This window comes from Cornus florida, unplaced genomic scaffold (genome assembly GCF_030987335.1).
Source record: "Cornus florida cultivar Cherokee Brave unplaced genomic scaffold, ASM3098733v1 CherokeeBrave_3.0.0_Hap2_Chr02, whole genome shotgun sequence".
In the NCBI taxonomy this organism is placed as follows: Eukaryota; Viridiplantae; Streptophyta; class Magnoliopsida; order Cornales; family Cornaceae; genus Cornus; species Cornus florida.
In genome coordinates, this window is record NW_026775572.1 from 48,189,759 (window position 1) to 48,211,144 (window position 21,386).

Consider the following 21,386-nt stretch of genomic DNA (forward strand, 5'->3'; position numbering starts at 1 on the left):
AAATGACTGGAATGAATGTAGGCACAGACCCAAGGTTAAATGACTGGAATGAATGTAGGCACAGACCCAAGGGGCATATCCCCCCCCCCCCCCCAAACAACCCCAGATTTTTTATATTTTTATTTTATACTCAATTTTTTTTAGAATTTATGAAAATACCTCCACTAAAATTACAATTCACCCCCTTGAATTCTTTCTTCTTATTTTTATTTTTTCTTTTTTTGCATTTTATACTTCAAATTTTTGTGAATTTATGAAGATGCCCCCACTAAAATTACAATTCACCCAACTAAATTTTTGTTTTTGCATTTTGTACTATAATTTTAAAAAAAAAATATGAAGAAAATCCTATTGAAATTACAAAATGAACCTACTATATAAGTTTGCCCCAACAAATCAAAAGGCAGCCCCCTTACAAAATTACAATTCACCCCACTAAATTTTTGTTTTTGCATTTTATACTATAAATTTTAAAAAATTATGAAGAAAACTCTATTGAAATTACAAAAATGAACCTACTATATAAGTTTGCCGCAACAAATTAAAAGTCGGCCCCTCACAAAATTACAATTCACCCCACTAAATTTTTGTTTTTGCATTTCGTACTATAAATTTTTAAAAAATTATGAAGAAAACACTATTAAAATTACAAAAATGAACCTACTATATAAGTTTGTCCCAACAATTTAAAAGCCGCTCCCCTCGTAAGATTTTCTGCTTCGTATTTGCGTATCTAAATGTTTTAGGAAACGATTGTTTAGATTTTCACATTAGATTAATTTCTTTTTCTAAATGAACAATATATATATATTTGAGATAAATTCATTTAGATGTATTAATTTTTCTACTATGATACTATCCAAATCATTAAATGATATAATTTTACAACTTCCTTACAAATTTTTTATTCTAACCAAATACATCTTTCTTTTATTCATTTGGATTTTTATTTTATTTATTTATTTATTTATTTCTGTCTAGCAAACAGAGCTTTAAAAAAATTAATGAAACAAAATAACGTTGACACTTGGCAGGGACTAAAGGGAGAGGAACAGTTATTTATAGTAGTTATTTATATAGTAGTAAAATCACCTGTCATGTCACCCATAATAGTCTTACATTTTGAAGATAATCCCAATGAGATGAAGGTATGAGGTCAACATCGATCTAGGGCTATGGTTGGATTCTTACCCTTTATTTATTTATTTATTTATTTTTATTATTATTATTTTTTTTTGCGGAGTTGAGTCGAGTTTGGCTAAAACCTACTCTACCTGTTAGAAAATTTATCATACTAACTCAGCCTTTATTCCGGAATGAATTTTTAATTGGTATACCATCTCGCTCCTATTCTAGCAGTCAAAGCATCGACTTCGTCCCGCGTACATTTAATTACGGGGCGGGGTAGTTTTTGCTACTTTTAATATGTAATAAAAAAATCTAATCAATGTGCTCAAATTGGGCTAAAAAATAAGCTAATTCAACTTTTAAATTACTAAGTAGTGAATGCCAATATATCAACTTACACTTCACCAAAATAACATGAGTCTTATAAATATTAAATATATATTTTATATATAATTTTTTTTTATTTTAAAAAAGGTACATATATAATTAGGGCGAGTTCATCACTAAATCTTCCCCCATCTCAAACTCGTTTCAAATTTTTAATTATTTTATCATATTCATCACAAATTCATTTAGAGGGTTGTTAAATTCACCCCACTAAAAATGTGGCGAGTAAAACCCGACGGATCGGGAGAAATTGCCGTCACTAGAAGAAAACCAAATTCAAAGCTTCAATCCATGAAAAAATAGAGTTGAAAGCTTGTACTACTCAAATTTGATTGCCGGTGACTTCGACTTTCGGGGACACACACACACACACACAAACTGATGAAATGAAAAGCCACAGCTTCATTTTGATGTTATGCAAAATGACAACGGGTTGTGCCTTTTTTTTTTTTTTTTTTTTTTTTTTTTTTTGAGATTTTAAAAAGTAAAATAATGTTACCAAATGTGTTTAGTGTATTTCTAAATTTCTTAAATGGCAATGGAAAACAAAAAAGGAAAATAATGCTTACACAGGGTTAGGATTTTTAAATAACAAATTAATCTATTTTAAAAGTTTATTTTTTATTTTTATTGGATTAGATAAAATATTTACACACGCATCAATAATTATTTTTCAAGTCCAAAATACTCTCCTAACTCTTATTTCAAATTATTGAATTATTTTCCTTAAATCAAGTACTTTCTTTATATAATTTTTTACTTACAAAATTTTAAAAAATAAGATTTTTCCGTTAACTTAATTTTGAATCATACTGCTGCAACTTTACACACACATATATATAAAAAATACGCACAAGAGAATTTATACCAAAAAAAAAAAAAATCAATATGGTAAAAAAATGCTCCCCATAATATAATTAAACTCAAAAATGCTCCCCATAATATAATTAAACTCTTTCATGCGAAGAATAAAACCTTTTTTGATGTGACATATGCTTGAGATGATCATCATTTGACACAATTTACATTTTTTTATAAATAAAAAAATGGTTATTGCTGTACCATTTATTGAAGCAAGCATTTAGTTTCATGATCTTCTTCTCCGCGCGTGTAGTGTGTGTATATTGCATGTGTGTGTGTGTTTTCTTTGCACAAGAAAGTTTTCACATTTGTAAGGTTTATTATATTGGTATGAATTAGGAGATATGGTTAAAGTTATGCGCACAGAATTTTATATATATATATATCTATAATGAATTTTCACTTATTGTGAAAAAAATCTATATATATTCCACTAAATTATTTGTATATTTTTAAATTGACATTTGCAGATTTGAACCGATATAAATTAGAAGATACAGTTAAAGTTAAGTGCACATTTTTTTTTCTATATAAATATATATGTTATTTTTTTTATTTTATTTATTTTTGGTAATATACATCACATGCAAAAATGCCCTCTAATTTGAAAGTCAACTCGAAAATCTTGTTTTTCTAAATTTATTAGAATGAAAGAACTATTGATTTAGAAATGATAATTTAATATTTTGAAATAAAAGTTTGGAGGGTATTTTGGATCCAAGTAATAGTTTTGAATGCGCATATATAATTATTTTGCTTAACTCAACCAAATTAAAAAAATTAACTTTTAAAATAGACTGATTTATTATTTAGGATTGCTGAGTATACTTAAGTATAGTTTTCCCAAACAAAAATTCAAAACCTTATTTGAATTAGTTATTTTTATTTTGTTTTGAATAATGATAAGGATGCAGATGAATTAACCAGAATAAGTATCGAATGAGTTTTTATCCACCTCATCTACTTAAATAGTTTCTAAAAATAATTGTTTAACACGTGATAAGAATGACCAACCACGTTAAATTCGATGATTCCTTTTCGATTCTCGTATCATTACTCTTTGGTTTTTTCTTTTTTGAGGGGCCCTATATTAAATGGCCTACAAGTAGTGATCAGACTTTTTACTATCTCCAATGGGCTGAAAGACATATGGACAAATGCGAATATAAGCCCGACACTAATTGGATTCTTACAGGCCCAGCCCAACCCAACCCAACCATTACCCAATCTGCACCGCCAATAGAATTACTTCACAACCAAATTTAAAAGTGAAATTACCTTTATACCTTACTTCATGGGTAGTGAGTACACGCATATATTGGAGTGCCTCATTTAAAATCCCACTACCTAGTTACCAACAGCCACTCACGGACTCTTACCAAACCAAACCTCAACAGATCAAAAAGCCACACAAAACCGACTTGCCCTAACCCTAACCCTAAACCTAATTTGTCAAACACAACATCATCTCACCCAAATTGCAAAACCCTTCTCCACAATTTTGACATACACCCAAACATTAGTGTAAATCAACACTATAACCGTGGACTTGCCCCAACCCTAATACCAATCCTAACCTAACCCTAATTTGTCAAACACAACATCATCTAACCCAAATTGCAAAACCCTTATGCACAATTTTGACACACACCCAAACATTTGGACGAATCAACACTATCTGCTACCTTTATCTTTTACCATATTTACTACAAACAATGTTACTTAATCAAAAATGGGCAGGCCGAGCATGTCTCCTAAGGGTCCCAACGCATTGCATCCGAAGGATGTAACAATGCAACATCCAATCATTTCGAGAGATCATTTCAGTTTCATCGTAATAAAAAAAGTGTTAATCTAACCTAAAAGGTTAACTTTTTTGACAAATTGTTTAGGGCATGCCTTCACCATCTGTATGTATGATTGAATACTTAAAATTCAAAACTGGTATAAGTTTCTTAACAATTGAAGACAGAATTGAGTCTAAAAACAGTTCTTCCCATAAGTGGATGGATCCTATTTCTAAGTAATGTACTGTATGGACAGCGTATGTATGTATATATCCACAGTGAATGGACAATTATACCCTTGATCCCTTCACCCTATTTACTATGCAGTTCAAGTTCATGCCCTAGCTACGTACACGTAGGACTGATAACCGGTTAACAATCCATTTGGTAACCGGGAAAGAGACGTCAACACGACTACCTCCACACCCTTAATTTTCCTTCTCTCTTTCTCTTCTCTTCTGTGCGAGTGTTTTATATCCCCATACATATCAACAACATTATATATAAACTCTCTCTCTAAAAAAAAAAAAACTAATCTCTCTCTAATTTGTGTATTGCATCGTCTATATTTCTCTCTCTCTCTCGATGAAAGACTGATTTAATTATCGTATGCCCTCACTCTGTCTCTGTCTCTGTGTTTCTCTCTCTATATCTATATAGCAAGAACCATCATTCTATATATCATGTGTATGTAAATATTTTGAATATATTTTTCTTTCATGAAAGTTTTGTTCTTCGCCGACTTGAAGATCTTTCTCGTTGTGTTTGTGATTTTCAGTTTTGAAATTGGAACATTATCTCTCTGTAATTTAGAAAATCTACCTTCCTTTGTATTCAAGTAATGTAATTTACTCCCTTTTTTGGTTTTTGTAGGATTTGTGGTTTTGAAGGTGATCTGTTTGGAGACTTGGATTAAATTTGATTGTGAGTTTGTGTTTATGTGTATTGGTTAGATCTGTTGTGTGTGTTCTTCTTATTGTTGGTTCAATGAGCGAGTTGTGTTTGTTAGGATTTGGATTGTAATCTCGGAGTTTTTAAGTCTGGACAAAGCATGATTTGTTGAAGATTAGAAGTTAATTACAGAGATGAAGAGGTCCAGAGAGGATGTTTACATGGGTTCTCAACTCAAACGCCCCATCGTCTCTTCTCGGGCTGAACCGTAAGTCCTCGCTCTCTCTCTCACACTATTATTATCATTTTTAAAAAAAAAAAAAAAAAAAAAAAAACCTTTATTTGACTTTGTTTTGCGATTATCTGCGGCTGATGTTGTGTTGTTCTGTCTCTGATTATAAAAAAATAATCTTGATAACAATGAGATTAGGAATTTTAATCATGCTATTTTATTTATTTATTTTTTTCTGTAGTTTTTCTACTATTTGGTGAAATCATGTTTGTTTAGCAGTTCTCTGAAATTGATGAGTGTATGGTCATTAGTATAGTGGTTTTGATTCTGTTTGATTTATGAGTTAAAGCTTTGGATATTACTTTTTTGCCTTTTGATTTGTGACTCAGTGTATCATTCTTTAATGGAGATATATTTAGGGTTGAAGTCTATTTTTGTAGGAGCACGTTGATTTTTCATTGATGAGAGAATATATCTGAAGCATAAATTTTTAATCCAAAATCCTGTTATCTGGGTAGTGATCTATTCAAAGAGCTGATGAATTTTGTGATTGGGTTTATTTATTAGTATTATTTTGTGGGTAATGCAGTTCTGGACAATCCCAGATGATTGGTGGAGGAGGACCACAAAAATTAACAACAAATGATGCCCTAGCATATCTCAAGGCAGTGAAGGATATTTTCCAAGAGAAAAGGGAGAAGTATGACGAGTTTCTTGAAGTCATGAAAGATTTCAAGGCCCAAAGGTTTGATTGTTGTGTTATCAGTTCCAGCTTTTTTTTCAACTCCCTTGTGAAATTGTGTTTGATTCATCCTGCTTATGTTGTTTACTTGTTTTCAGTATTGACACGGCTGGTGTCATAGCAAGAGTGAAGGACTTGTTTAAAGGGCACCGGGACCTAATTTTGGGTTTTAATACCTTTTTGCCCAAAGGGTATGAGATCACCCTTCCATGTGAGGACGAAACACATCCGGTGAAGAAGCCTGTTGAGTTTGAAGAAGCAATCAATTTTGTGAACAAAATAAAGGTGGAACACTATGTCCTAGTTGAATTTTCATTATAGTTAGCCTCCAATGTAGTTCATCTCATGTATTTGATTTTTGTTTGCAGACAAGGTTTCAAGGCGACGATCATGTGTATAAATCTTTTCTTGATATTTTGAATATGTATAGAAAGGAAAACAAATCCATAACTGAGGTCTATCAGGAGGTTTGTTTGTTGCATTTTCTTGTCATTTACTGTTACCTGCTATTTAGTGCTTTCCACTATTCCCTTCCCACCTTATTTTTTTATTTTTTATTCTAGGGGTACCAGAGTTATTTTTCTTAGTTTTGAGTTTTCATCCTGGCAGGTTGCTGCTCTTTTTCGAGACCACTTGGACCTGCTTACAGAGTTCACTCATTTTCTACCCGATGCTTCGGCAGCGGCCTCCATACATTTTGCTCCATCTGGCAGGAATTCTATATGCCGACGTGATGATAGGAGCTCACCTATGCCCACAATGAGACATATGCATGTTGAAAAGGTTGTTTCTCCTCATATTAGGTCTCTTTTTTCTTACTTCTTCCTGATCACCAATGTAATATTTCCACTCTGTGCACTGTTGCCAGAAGGCTACTGCTTCACATGCTGACCGTGACATCAGTGTTGACCGGCTTGATCCTGACCATGATAAAGCATTGTTGAGGGCTGACAAAGAGCAGCGGAGACGTATCGAAAAAGAAAAGGAGAGAAGGGATGACAGAGATCGGAGAGAACGGGAACGGGATGATAGAGATTATGACCATGATGGAATGCAGCGTATTTCCCACAAACGGAAATCCGCTCGTAGGATTGAAGACTCTGACCAATTACATCAGAGTGGGGATGGCGGTGAAAATTTTGGAATCCGTCCTGGATCATCCTCTTATGATGATAAAATGGCCTTAAAAAGTGAGTGATTGCACTATTTGCTGATTCATAGGCATAATTGGTACATTATCTTTTATTTTCTTTTTTGCTAGGTAAAACTATTTATTTATTTATTTTTGATAAGTAACACTATCTTTTTATTTAACAACTCGGATTGGCTAAATTACTTTTTGAAATAAAAGAAATATCGAGTGAAAGCTTTTTGGTAGTTGGAAGGTTGGTTGAAATATCTTTTGAAAATTGATATTGCTACTTGTTTAAAGTTTTGAAATCAAACTGGCCTTTACAGTTCCCACTCATGAAGCTTTGGTTTAATGGATTTTCAAGCTGAAGAAAGGACCCATTACTTGTTCTCAAAAGTTGGATATCTAAAAGATTGTTAAATCTTTTTCTTTCCTTTGTATCTCTTTCTATGTAGCGTATCAAAGTTACTATGCTCACGCTTTATCTGTGAAAAATACCAACTAAATAAAATCTGTCATTGGAAAGTCAGAAGCAGGAAAGCAGTTGAACAACTTGTGTGCATGTACTGGGATGCCACTTAGATTTTCTTTGAAATTAATGTGTATGTACTTGTATTATCTGGTGTGGTATCAAGCTTGTGAAAATTCAGATTTATGCCACTGGAGTAAAGACACTTGTGCCTACCACTTGCTTTAATACTTATCATACTTTTATTCTTCCATGAAGAGTGATTAGGATCTATATTTTCTGTTCCTGGTTAGAGTTTTATTAACTTGTATTTTCCAAGTGTTTTTTGCTATATGAGTTTCTCCGTTTTGTAAAGTTTTTGATTGTATTCCGAATTTAACTTGTTTGAGGGCAGGTATGTACAGCCAAGAGTTTGCTTTCTGTGAGAAGGTGAAGGAGAGAGTGCGTAATTCTGATGATTACCAGGAATTTTTGAAGTGCCTTCATATCTATAGCAGAGAAATAATTTCACGAGCAGAATTGCAGAATCTGGTATACTCATATTTCTCCTTGCTTCTAAATCTCTTTATGATTATCCATGCTTTCTTTCTTTCTTTTCTTGTTTGGGCTTTAAATTTGTCCAAGTATAGTAGGTAGAAAAATTCTACCATCATCTTTCATTCCTATATTGCAAAGTGTGCTGGAGTGATACAATGTTAATACCTTTCAAGAAATAGATTATCCTAGTGAAATGATGCCAGATTTTATTATTGAACTGGACTGTTTCCTTTTGGTAGGTGAAGGTACACACACACCCAACCACACACACCCACTATTTTTTTCAACAGGGACTTGAGCCCTCAACCTCTCATGTGGAAGGATGAGTAGATACCACTTGAGCTAAAGGCTTGGTGGTTTTGGGACTGTTTTTGTGGACAAGGACACCTTTTTTTTTGGATAAGTAATGGACAAGGACACTTGCATTAAAGGCATTGCCAAACTGTAGTTGGTTAAGGCTAAAGCTCTAATATACTTCTGATGCTGCTGATTGGACTCAATAATTTTGTTTTAGACCCTTACTTTTCACAAATCTTATCCGAAACCCACAAAAAATGAGAGTATATAAAGTTTTCCGTCAAATACTATCAAATTGAATCCTATAAATTTCAGTCTTACACTACAATATTGGAAGCAGATATAATTCTAGATGGAGGAGATGTTGTGGTTTGGTTGAAGCTTAACTAGATTTCAAACTTGAGATGCATATATTTCATCTGTAAACTTTCTGCTGCAGCAGTTGGTCTCAGATTGTTATATTGTATTTTCTACCTTTGTTTTAATAGTGAAGCAAGTTTCGTATTACTCAAGATCTTAGGTAACTATAACTGCTGCCTTTAGAGCAGCAGAAGTGGTATAGCAGATGCAGCTATATGCAGGTATAATAGGAGTTATGTAACAGGAACAGTCATTGGAGCCGTTAATTTTGTCAACATTGCCCAACTCTGATTAAGATGTATAAGATGTACCAACAGGAATATTAATCTCAGAATTTCACAAGTTTGTGAATTTAAAGTTTTTTTAATGAATTTTGTTTTCTTTTTAATATATATATATATTTTAATATGGTGATCAACCATTATGTTGTAAATTAAATATTTTATTTTATTTTTTAATATGGTGTTCTACCATTATGTTATGAAAAAAGTTTACTAATTTTAATTTTTCAGTAATTTTATGACAAAAAATGCACTCGAACTGGAAAATATATAAATGTTATTAAATAAAATGATAATAATAAACCTGGGAAAATCAAACAAAAGTAATAAAAAATTTGAATTGTAGATCAGAAGTTCCGGAAAAAGACCCACCAACACTTGCTCTAGGTCTAATGGGAATCCCTTGGACAGAATCCTTGGATCCTCTGCCACTTGACTAGAGAGATGGACGGTGTTTGCACTAGTACCCCTGTATGATATATTTAACCTAAAATCAAGTGAAATGATAGATTTGTTATTATTATTATTTTTTAAAAAAACCGAACTTTATCAATTCAATATACTCTTGGAAGCTTTTTATTCAAGATCTAAGCTTCAATCCTTGTGATTTTGAGCTATTGGAGGCTATATCTAAGGACGTAGGAGTGATCTTATTTTGGGGAATAAGTCTGGAATTTGGGAGAATAAGTAAGGAATTTTGAGTGATATTATTCCAAAATTATAATGATATTGTAATGGCAAATAAGGTACCATTATAGTTTATTACAGCAGATTATTGCTGTCAACACAGTGAATAAGAAATAAGATGCTTTTAACAGGGCATAATAACATCTTAATGTGCAGTATCCAGTCATAGACCTCTTATTTGTTATGTAGATGTTGTTATGCCCTTGTAACAACCGTTATTTAAAACTCTATTATTACTTGTTGCACATAATAATATTTTAAATGCCTGGTCCTCAAATGTCACTATATTACAACATGATTGTTGTTTATTATTTTTCTTAGAAATCTTATTTTAAGGAAAAATATATAAATAGATGTGGTGCAATGCCTTATTAATTGGATTTTTATCTTCTTCTAATTAGGTGCAGCTATTATTACTTGTTGTACAGAATAATATTTTAAATGCCTGGTCCTCAAATGTCACTATATTACTACATGATTGTTGTTTATTTTTTTTCTAAGAAATCTTATTTTAAGGAAAAATATATAAATAGATGCAGTGCAATGCCTTATTAGTTAGATTTTTTTTTTCCCTTCTAATTAGGTGCAGTGAGGTTTGGATCATACTCATTATTATTTGTTTACACTCTAAAGTAGACAGTATTTTTTTCTCATTGATAAATAACATAATTGGCAAGGAAAAGTTTGATTTGGGGGGAGAAAAAAGGCAAAAACTGGAACAGAAATCTCATTTGATTAGTCGATCCTCATAAAAAGAAATTTATGGTATACACACACACACACACACACACACACATATATATATATATATATATTATGCATCCACATTAATATGGGATTTTTGTTTTCCTTTTTGATAAGTGCACATATAGCCCACTTTTATTCTTGCCAGACAAATTTTTTAGGCCACCCCATCATCCCCCCCCCCCCCCCCCCCCCCACCTCCTCTTGTATTGGCTCAATGCCTTATCCTGAATGTCTGTCAAGCTCTCAAAAGAAGTTATTAACCATCACTAAATAAAGAATTTTCCATACTTACAGAGTTTCTTTTCACATATTGTAGATGTGATCATTACATTATGGGATTTCTTGGTTGTGTCAGGTTAGTGATTTGCTTGGAAAATATTCGGACCTCATGGAAGGATTCAATGAATTTTTATCGCGCTGTGAGAAGATTGGTAAAAGTTGATAACTAATACTTAAGTTGTTCTATTTATTTGTATATTTCACTGGGCTACTATATATAATTTATCTTTCTGGATTCTGCATTTCTGGGACTGAATCTAATTAATGCTTTTCCTGCAGATGGTTTTCTTGCTGGTGTTATGAGTAAAAGTACGTGAGTTTTGATATTCTTGTTCTTAATTTTTTTTTGTTAAGATATGCATCTCTTGGCTCATCATCACAAGTAAAATTTTTCATTAACGGGAAACTTAAACCATTTATGGAGGCGTTGAAAAATATTTAAGACGTACACAGATTCTAATTATAAACCTGGCTTTTAATTCATTGCAGGGTCCTTGTGGAATGAAGGACATTTACCCAGATCAGTGAAGGTCGAGGATAGGGATAGAGATCGAGATCATGAGAGGGACGATAGAGATAATGATAGAGATCGCGAAAACAGAGAAAGGGATAGAACTGACAAAGGTGTAGCCTTTGGCAGTAAAGATGTAGCAGGCCACAAGATGACTTTATTTTCAAGCAAGGATAAGTATATGGCGAAGCCCATTCAAGAACTTGACCTTTCTAACTGCGAGCGCTGCACCCCCAGTTACCGACTTCTGCCAAAGAATGTAGGAAAATTTTCAACTTTAATGATATGGCCTTGATGTTACTAAATTTTGTAATCATGTGGCCTTGATATTTGCTTTCTGCAGTATCCAATTCCTTCAGCAAGCCAGAGAACAGAGCTTGGCGCCGAAGTATTGAATGATCATTGGGTTTCTGTTACTTCTGGAAGCGAGGATTACTCCTTTAAACACATGCGCAAGAACCAGTACGAGGAAAGCTTGTTCCGATGTGAAGATGACAGGTAGGGGAAGGGTGTTTCACTGTTAATATTATGACTTTACCTTCTATCTTCTTATTATACATGACATGGAGTCATTCATTTCCCTGGCCCTGCAGGGCCTCTTGGGTTACATTATCTGTCTCTTGCAATAACTTTGGCTTTTAATCTCTAATATTATCCTAGTTTTGTGATGCTTTTGTTTCTCTGTTGAAAACAAGTTTTTGGTGGTAATATCCCACTTATAATTTTTCATTTTTATTTGATGATTTTTATACAATCTTTCTTCTCTCCTTTCCATTTTGTCCTTTATGTGAAATCAATTTTTGTATATACACCCATTTATATACATATGTTTAGTTTTTCGTTGTATTGGGTTTTGCAATTGGTGAAGCTAAATGTATTTATGGTGTCAGGTTTGAGCTGGACATGTTGTTAGAGTCTGTGAATGTGACAACTAAGCGTGTAGAAGAACTATTGGACAAGATTAATGATAATACAATTAAAACAGACAGTGCAATTCATATTGAGGACCATTTTACAGGTAATAATAGCCTGATAATTGACTAGTGAGTTCGTGAAATAACCCTTAATGCCGTCGCATTTGATAATTTTTTCTTTTTTGCTATTATAGCTCTGAATCTAAGGTGCATTGAACGTTTGTATGGTGATCACGGCCTTGATGTGATGGAGGTGTTAAAGAAGAATGCACCTCTTGCTTTGCCAGTAATATTAACTCGCTTGAAGCAGAAGCAAGAGGAGTGGGCAAGGTGTCGTTCTGATTTTAATAAAGTTTGGGCCGAAATTTATGCTAAGAACTATCACAAATCACTTGATCATCGGAGCTTTTATTTCAAGCAGCAGGATACAAAGAGCTTGAGCACAAAAGGTGATTTCAAACTTATATCTTTGTAAACCGAGAATCATGATATATTATTAAATTTTTAAGTGTTTGTTATAAAATAAAATAAAATAAAAAATTGTAAACATTCCTTTAAAGCAAACAAGATGGTATGATAGTATAGAATGGTATATTTAGTGGAAGATAAAATGTTCAACTAAAGCATGTTCCACGTTTTTACAGCCTTATTGGTGGAGATCAAAGAAATCAGTGAAAAGAAACGCAAGGAGGATGATGTGCTGCTTGCTATTGCTGCTGGAAATAGAAGACCTATTATTCCAAATTTGGAATTTGAGTATCCTGATTTGAAAATCCATGAAGACCTGTACCATCTGATAAAATATTCTTGTGGAGAAATTTGTTCAACTGAGCAGTTGGATAAAGTCATGAAGGTTTGGACGACCTTTGTGGAACCAATGCTTGGTGTTCCTTCTCGACCTCATGTGGCGGAGGACACTGAAGATGCCGTAAAGGCTAAGAATCACATTACCAAAAGTGGTGCTGCAAATGTTGGAGAAAGTGATAGCAGTCCTGTTATAAGTGCATCTGTCAGTAATGGAAAACAATCAAATCCTCCTAGAAAAGCAGATGAAAGTACGCCACCTGAACAATCAAGTTCGTGCCGAGCTTGGTTGGTAAATGATGATAATGGGGTTAAAGAAGATGGTTCACATGATGCAGATCATTTTCCCCGTAAGACTGATACTCTCTGCAATACATCTCACTATGGAAATGTGCAGTGTAATACCATCATGGCTGATGAAACGTCTGGGGTCAGTAAACATCTTACTTCCAATGAACAGATAGCCAATTCAATTGTGTCCCTTGCTACTGGGGCCGAGGAAATTCATGGAAGAGCCAAAGTGGAAAATACATCAGGTTTGCAGAATGTTTTTCAATTTTATATAACTTGTATTTATTCCATTGCTTCTTTTTTCTGACCTGTGTGAGTGCAGCCATTCATGCTGTTGGTTTCATTTTTTTATCAAATTGATCATTGGGATTCTGAGATACATTTTTTTATTATTGCAAGGGCTTTGTGCTACTCCTACTAGACCTGGTAATGCTTCTGCTGAGGGTGGGCATGAGATGAGGCCCAGTAATGAAAGTGTACCTTCATCAGAGGTATGGATAAAGTTGCTAGCACTTATCTTGTGAAGCTGACATTAATTGTTTTTTAAAAAGTAGAAATTAACATTCGTTAATTTTTTATAAGTAGAAATTGACTTTTTTTTATTAAGTTGAAGAACTAGTGTTTTTTTCTTTATCAAAACTCTGGTTTTTCCCACTTAAAATTATTGGTGTTATTTTTCTTCCTAACCTCTTTATTCCCACTCTTTGCATAAGAGACTCAGGGAGTCGGGTTAAATATCAGAAAATATGTTTTTCATGTAGGTTATGAAAGAACAGCTGATTAGTTTTACTTTTTAGCATCTTTTATTTTTATAAAGCATAGGCTTACAATTTCCAATCTGGCCCCAATTGAACCAATTGGCTTAGTTTTGCTTGTAACTTATGTTTAATAATATATATATATATTTTTATTGGCATATAGTCGCTCAGTGTTCTGGTTATTATTGCATTGGTTTTGGATGCTTCAGTTTGGACAGCCAATTGTATCTTCTCATCTGGAAATTCAATCCTAAGGATGTGGTTAAAGTGCAAAGACATTTAGAGTTTCACTGATAGTTAAGGTTCATAACCTTAGGAAAGTAATGCTGTGGGACAAAATTGATTGTATTCTGCAGGTTTAATGTACAGTATTTGCCATTAGGCTTGTATTTCATATTGAAATGAGGTTGGGATAGAAATGAGGGAGATTGCTGAAACTATATTGCTTGTCATGATAGATTCTTGCCAAGCTCTGGCATCAATCTTTTATGAACTTATGTCACCATTTTCTCAAGGTAAAATGCAGTTGCAATGAGGCTTTATTACGGTTTTCTTCCTTTTTGGATGAATTTATTTCACTAAAATAGGTCATTTCCTAAAGTGGTATTTATATTTGTGAGTGGAAAATCTTAAAGCATTTGAGAATGATCCTGCAACTTAAGGCATCAGTCTATGAATTCAACACCCTCTCCTTTTTGCTCGCACTTTCCTCCCTCACAGTCTGAAATGGAGTAACTACACCTCAATTCCTCTGCCTGTTCATATTTTTTTTTTTTTTTTTTTGTAATTGAGATATGAATGACTTAATATTTACTTGATAGCGATGGAGTTTCCAGGTTGTTTTGCGGTCATCGGTGGACAGTCCTTAGGCCATTGCATCTTCCTCCTTAAAGTCACACTTTTAACTGGATATCTATAGATATAAAAGCTATATAATTCTGTTATAAAAGAAATCACTTCTAATTGAGTAGGATAGACACCAGTTTTAAACCTTAAATGATGGCTTGTTAAGAATGCTGTTGATTGAAAAATCTAATGATTGAGTTAACTTCACCATTCCATTGTCCTTCAACATCAGGACTTTTTGGTTGGCTATGGCTATTGAATGCAAACTGGTTATTGAGAAAATGTTATGATTTGGTTTATGATTGTTTTGATCAAATATTGAATCCTTGGTTATTTATTGCTCAAGGATTGTGTGGTTTTTTTAATGCTACAGGGTGGTGATTGTACAAGACCAGTTTCATCTTCAAATGGAACAATGGCAGAAGGCATTAAAGTTCACAGATATCACCATGAAGAATCTGCAGGGCACTATAAAATTGAAAGAGAGGAGGGTGAGTTATCACCAAATGGAGATTTTGAGGAGGATAATTTTGCAGCATATGGAGATGCCGCTGTAGAGGCTGCTCGAAAATCAAAGGATGGTGCTGCAATCGCGCAATATCAAACTGGACATGGAGAAGAAATATGCTGTGGAGAGGCAGGCGGAGAAAATGATGCTGATGCTGATGACGAAGGAGAGGAAAGTCCTCAGAGGTCATCAGAGGACAGTGAGAATGCTTCTGAGAATGGTGATGTTTCAGGAAGTGAGTCTGCTGATGGTGAAGATTGCTCCCGTGAAGAGCATGAAGAGGATGGAGATCATGATGATAATGATAACAAAGTTGAGAGTGAAGGTGAGGCTGAAGGGATGGCTGATGCCCATGATGTTGAAGGAGATGGAACATTGTTGCCATTCTCAGAACGTTTTCTCCAAACTGTAAAGCCTCTTACAAAGCATGTTCCTTCTGCGTTACATGACAAAGAGAGTGATTCTCGGATTTTCTATGGAAATGATTCCTTCTATGTTCTTCTTAGGCTTCATCAAGTAAGTCTCCTTTTTATCTTTTTTCTTTCTTTGGAATCGATTCCTGGTTAACGGTTCGATTGATCTTTTGGGGTAATGTATACGAGTGTTTCCTTAACATTTTATTTTTATTTTTATTACTTCCCCTCTACATTTGGCAGACTCTTTATGAGAGAATACAATCAGCAAAGATTAATTCTTCTTCTGCTGAAAAGAAATGGAGAGCTTCAAACGACACAACATCGACTGATATGTATACTAGGTGATTTAGCTTCACAATTTTTGGTTTCAAACAACTTCTAAATAATATTGCTTATTAACTTGGAATCGTCTTTTTACGTGTTACAGATTCTTGAATGCCCTTTACAATTTGCTTGATGGTACATCCGATAATACAAAATTTGAAGATGATTGCCGAGCTATAATAGGAACTCAGTCATATGTTCTCTTCACACTAGACAAGCTGATATATAAACTTGTCAAACAGGTAATATGCACTCACACATTTTTCTTCATGTGTTCTTCTGTATTCCTTTCTCCCTTTTTGACCTAAAGATTCATTTCTATGGCACCTTTCACAGCTTCAAACAGTTGCGACAGATGAAATGGACAACAAACTTCTTCAACTGTATGCATATGAAAAATCAAGAAAACCTGGGAGATTTGTTGATGTTGTTTATCATGAAAATGCCCGTGTTCTTCTTCATGATGAGAACATATATCGGATCGAATGTGTAAGTCTTTGTTACTTTTGCTCTTCTTATTGCATTTTGGTTTGATATATATATTTTTTTGACAAGTAACATTCTGGTTTGATTTTAGTTGATGATAGTTGGGAATTTTATAAATGTATCCTGATATATGAATGGATTGAATTTAATTGCAGTCATCTGCACCAACCCGTTTGTCTATACAACTCATGGACTCTGGGCATGACAAGCCTGAAGTTACTGCTGTTTCTGTGGACCCTAATTTTGCAGCTTATCTGTACAATGACTTCCTCTCAGTTGTTCCTGAAAAAAAGAAGTCGGGGATTTTCTTGAGGAGGTATGTATGCAATAGATAGTTCTTAAAACTTTGACGGTAGTCAAGTGTTCTTAGTTTGTTGATGCCCCTGCTTGTACTTGCAGAAATAAACGCCAATATGCATGTGGAGATGAATTATCTGCTACATGCCAAGCCATGGAAGGACTTCAAGTTGTCAATGGCCTGGAGTGTAAGATAGCCTGCAATTCGTCCAAGGTATTAAATTTTTTTTATCAGAAAGGAATTACCGAGAAACTATATTTTTATCTTCATTTAATTGCTTATTTGAATTGTAACTGTGCTAAGTCAGGCAAATTGGTTTGTGGTAGGTCTCGTATGTTTTAGATACGGAAGATTTCTTGTGCCGGATGCGACGAAAAAGGAAAACGTTGCATCATAATATCTCATGCAATGATCAAGCAAATTCAAATGGGTTTTCTGCTAGAGTACAACGGTTCCACAGATTGCTTTCTAGTTCATAACATGCATTTTCTTTGACATCTAAAACCGATATGGTAAATCTTCATCTTTTGAAGCTTTGATGTTCTGGTTCAGTTTAAGATCACGGGTGCCACACATATACACATATGATGAGTTATTGTAACATGTGCAAAAGGTTCAAAGATCATAGGACTTTGAACTCATTTCTTTTAATTCTCAGAGGAAGAGGAAAGCAAATGATATTTCGCTTCTGGTGTCATCATTCTTCAGAAGCTGGTCGAAATTGAACAGTTGATACTAGCGTGCTGGAAATGTAAAAGCTGCTGGCGCAACAAGTAAAAGAGCTTTCATGGAACTGTCATGTATTCGTGTATTTCTCTCCTCTATCCAATAAAGAACCGGGGGAAGGGGGTATTATTGCTGGAAGAGGTGGTAGTACTATACTGTAACTTCTGCGGCGTTGAAGCCCCCATTGTGTAAATAGAGGTATTTGTGATGTAAAATCGAGATAAATGTTCATTTTGTTCTTCCCTTTTTTTTTCTTCTTCTTTTTTTCCCCCCTCACCGCGATTCATGTAACAGTTCTCAATTAGTCATTTCAAGTATTGGTCGAAATTCCTGTCTGATGAGAAATGCAAGAACATTATTTTCATTTTATTGATCACATGCCTGCCTTTTTAAGTGCAGTTCAATTTTATTTTGTATGTTTATATATATATATATATATATATATATATATATTTATGTATGTGTGTGTGCTTGTGTTTTTTCTTTTCCTTTTCATTCTGCCAGGTTTTATAGTTTTGCACTTCATTTGGTAGGAAGAAAGGGGGGACTAAAAGAAAAGGGGAAGGGATGGAAAGTTCTTTCTTCATTCGTTTGATTTTGGAGAAGAGGAAAGGGGGGGATGGAAAGTTCATTCTTCACTCGTTTGATTTTGGAGAAGAGGAAAGGGAAAGAAACGGAGGAAAGTCACCACATCCCATTTTTCCTGACTACAGAAGCATTATTATTATTATTTTTTAATTTCCTTCAAACTTCTCTTCTTTCGTGCCAGAAGGAGAATTAATCTCTTTTAGAGAAAATTTTAGTTGGGGATGACAACAGGACAGGTTCGAGATAGGTTTGATTGAACACTACTTGTCCCGCTACACAATTTTACCTCCCATCTTTGTTAAAAATTTGAGATGGGTTTTTTTGTGCATGCCCCCATCTCCATCTCGATAAAACAATTTAAAAACTCGTTTTCGCCCTTCCACAACCGGTTTCTGTAGGAGGGAGGGAGACCCTATCATGTGTCTCAAATAGCAAAGGAGTTAGATTACATGTGCTCTCAAATAAACTTTAGGGAGGGGGAGGGAATATTTAGGTCTTTCCCTAATTAATTTTTTTTATTGAATTAAATAAATAAATTTTTTAATAATATATATATTTTTTCTTGAATTAGATTTTTTTTATTTGTTAAATTTCAGGAGTGTATTCCTCTGTGTCAGTAATTGGTATATTTGTATATTTAATTTTACTATCAGAATGATGTGTGTATATATATATATATAATATTCTATATTGGACAATTTGTAAGTATCGTGTTGCCTATTGATTGGATTGCTCCGGTGTTTGGGAGCCCTAACATTATTGCCATGAAAAAAATTTGGATCATATTACAAGCAATTTGGATCATACTAGGGGAGAAAATGGTATGTTTTTATTTACTTGCAAAAAGAGAGTTGTTATACGTAGTATATAGCTTGCTGCTTCTACAACTTTTGCAACGCTATTCATTAAAATTATAATCGCTAAAATATGTAAGTTTTTTTTTTTAAAAAAAGCTATGTTGGAGTAGATGTGATTAGGCAGTCACGCATGTTTTACATATATTGTGTTTCATCCAAAAAAAATCCTCAATCAAATTCCAACTTAAAACCCCTTTTAATAAATGTAATTAAAGGAAAATAATAGATCATCGGTGGTGGGTGATGAAACTTTTTGATACATATTCAGATCAATGATAATTCAAGAATTAAAATCCATTAGTTGAAAAAGATTGTTTTAAAAATATAGTATTTTGTGAAAAGCTGTGCATTTGATTCTAAATATTTATCCGATCTTTTTAGTTTAATCAGTTAGAGCATCCACGGCCATATATGATGTGTATATTTTACAAACTTTTTTACACCGTCACATCAGTATATTTCCTTTCTCTTTCCTCTTTCTCATTTCATTAAGGAATAAACCCTATATTAAATATGTTAGTAAAAATTATGTGCGGTTCAGGAATAATATTGGTTGATTGTTATTGGGGTATATCTTTTTACACAAAAGATATAAACAATTTTTATACAAAAGGTACTACGTATAAAACAATGCTAAAATTAAAAATAAATAATTCAAAATTTTTGTGTGTTTTAAAACTACGTAAGTGTACCATATTTTACATATAAAATTATCAATCAAATTTCAACTTAAAACCCCAATAATTAAATGTAATTAAGGGAAAATAATAGATCATCGGTGGTGGGTGATGAAACTTTTTGATACATACTCAGATCAATGGTAATTCAAGAATTAAAATCCATTAGTTGAGAAAGATTGTTTTAAAAATATAGTATTTTGTGAAAAGCTGTACATTTGATTCTAAATATTTATTAGATTTTTTAGTTTAATCAATTAGAACATTTCCAACCGTCTGTTAAAATACTTTTTGTTTAAATTATACACGGCCACATATGATGTGTAATTTTTTTTTTTTTTTTTTTTATTTATTTCGAGCAGTCTTTAAGATACACTGTCACATCACCAATGTATAAAATTGTTGTGTATTTTACAAACCTTTTTACAGAGTCACATCAGTATATTTCTTTTCCCCTTCCTCTTTCTCATTCCATTAAGGAATCAACCCTATATTAAATTATTAATTATGTTTGTAAAAATTATGTAGGATTCATGCATGATATTAGTTGATTGTTATTGGGGGATATATTTTTACACAAAATGTATAAAACAATTTTTACACAAAAAATATAAAACAATTGCTGGAGTTAAAAATAAATAATTCAAATTTTTTGTGTAAATTTATAATAACATATTAAATTTACACAAAATATATATATATATATATATATATATATATATATATATATATATATATAACGGTTGGAGGTGCTTTTAGTATATTGAAAATGCCAAATTTTGGATGACTTGTAAAAGGAACTTTTTGAATAAATAAAGAGGGAAAAACTAAAATAAAACTTGTCAAAGGAACATTTTGAATAAAAGAGGATCGGATGATTGTGTTTGTTAACTGCATCATCTTCTCTAAAGTGTTAAAAAAAAATTAAATAGTCTCTAAAGGGACTTTTTTTTTTTTTTTTGGTCAAAAAAATAGGTAAGCGCCCTGATTGAGGGGGTGATTTTTATTTTTTATTATTATTATTTTTTTATATAGGAGAAATCTGATCCGAATCTTTTCTATAAAGTTCGTTAGGAATTGATTCCCAACAATCTCCATAGACTTCTTTACATATATGATTTGATATGTGTATATGTATATATATATATATATACTGTATATATTCTCAATGAGTCGTTTTGCAGAGTAGTGGCGCGTGGCAGCTGTGTGTTTGAACGAACGGAGAAGCAGCAGCTTCGGGTGGAGGCTCTGTTTGGACTGTTTCAAAGCAGTGTTTCATCCATCAATGTTTTGTGATCTGAAACTAAAAAGGCTGGTTGAAGAAGCAGTTTCCGAGGGGTGCAATATATGAACTTCTTGGGCAGTAATTTGAACGCCACCAGGAAGGAGCACCACCGATTGAACTGCTACAATGGAGGAAGAAGAGAGGAGGATTTTAGGACCTGATATCATGTTCAAGCTTGAAGAGCTTTAGAGCATCATCGTTAGTCACATTGAATTTGTCATTTCAGTATTTTTTTTCAAAAGTCACATCAACATTTTTCATTTTTCATAGATTTTCCATA

At 33.2% G+C, this 21,386-nt stretch overlaps 1 protein-coding gene across 4 annotated transcripts; it reads left to right on the forward strand.

Annotated features, from left to right (window-relative positions):
* Positions 1 to 4,618: 4,618 nt before the first annotated feature.
* Positions 4,619 to 18,108, forward strand: LOC132294921 (paired amphipathic helix protein Sin3-like 4). Of its 4 annotated transcripts, XM_059792943.1 has the most exons (25): positions 4,619 to 4,770; positions 5,037 to 5,087; positions 5,173 to 5,322; positions 5,876 to 6,031; positions 6,127 to 6,313; positions 6,397 to 6,495; positions 6,638 to 6,811; positions 6,897 to 7,218; positions 8,024 to 8,160; positions 10,894 to 10,969; positions 11,097 to 11,126; positions 11,307 to 11,587; positions 11,672 to 11,826; positions 12,219 to 12,346; positions 12,437 to 12,691; positions 12,887 to 13,582; positions 13,737 to 13,828; positions 15,315 to 15,965; positions 16,106 to 16,206; positions 16,293 to 16,431; positions 16,526 to 16,678; positions 16,831 to 16,991; positions 17,075 to 17,186; positions 17,300 to 17,485; positions 17,632 to 18,108. In XM_059792943.1, exons 3-24 carry the CDS (start codon positions 5,249 to 5,251, stop codon positions 17,450 to 17,452), a joined length of 4,332 nt encoding a protein of 1,443 aa, XP_059648926.1. In that variant the 5' UTR covers positions 4,619 to 4,770; positions 5,037 to 5,087; positions 5,173 to 5,248; the 3' UTR covers positions 17,453 to 17,485; positions 17,632 to 18,108. The 4 variants fall into 4 exon arrangements, with proteins under 4 accessions (XP_059648926.1, XP_059648927.1, XP_059648925.1 ...); XM_059792944.1 differs by having other exon boundaries at positions 4,619 to 4,850; positions 17,300 to 18,108; XM_059792942.1 differs by having other exon boundaries at positions 17,300 to 18,108.
* The last annotated feature ends 3,278 nt before the right edge of the window (positions 18,109 to 21,386 follow it).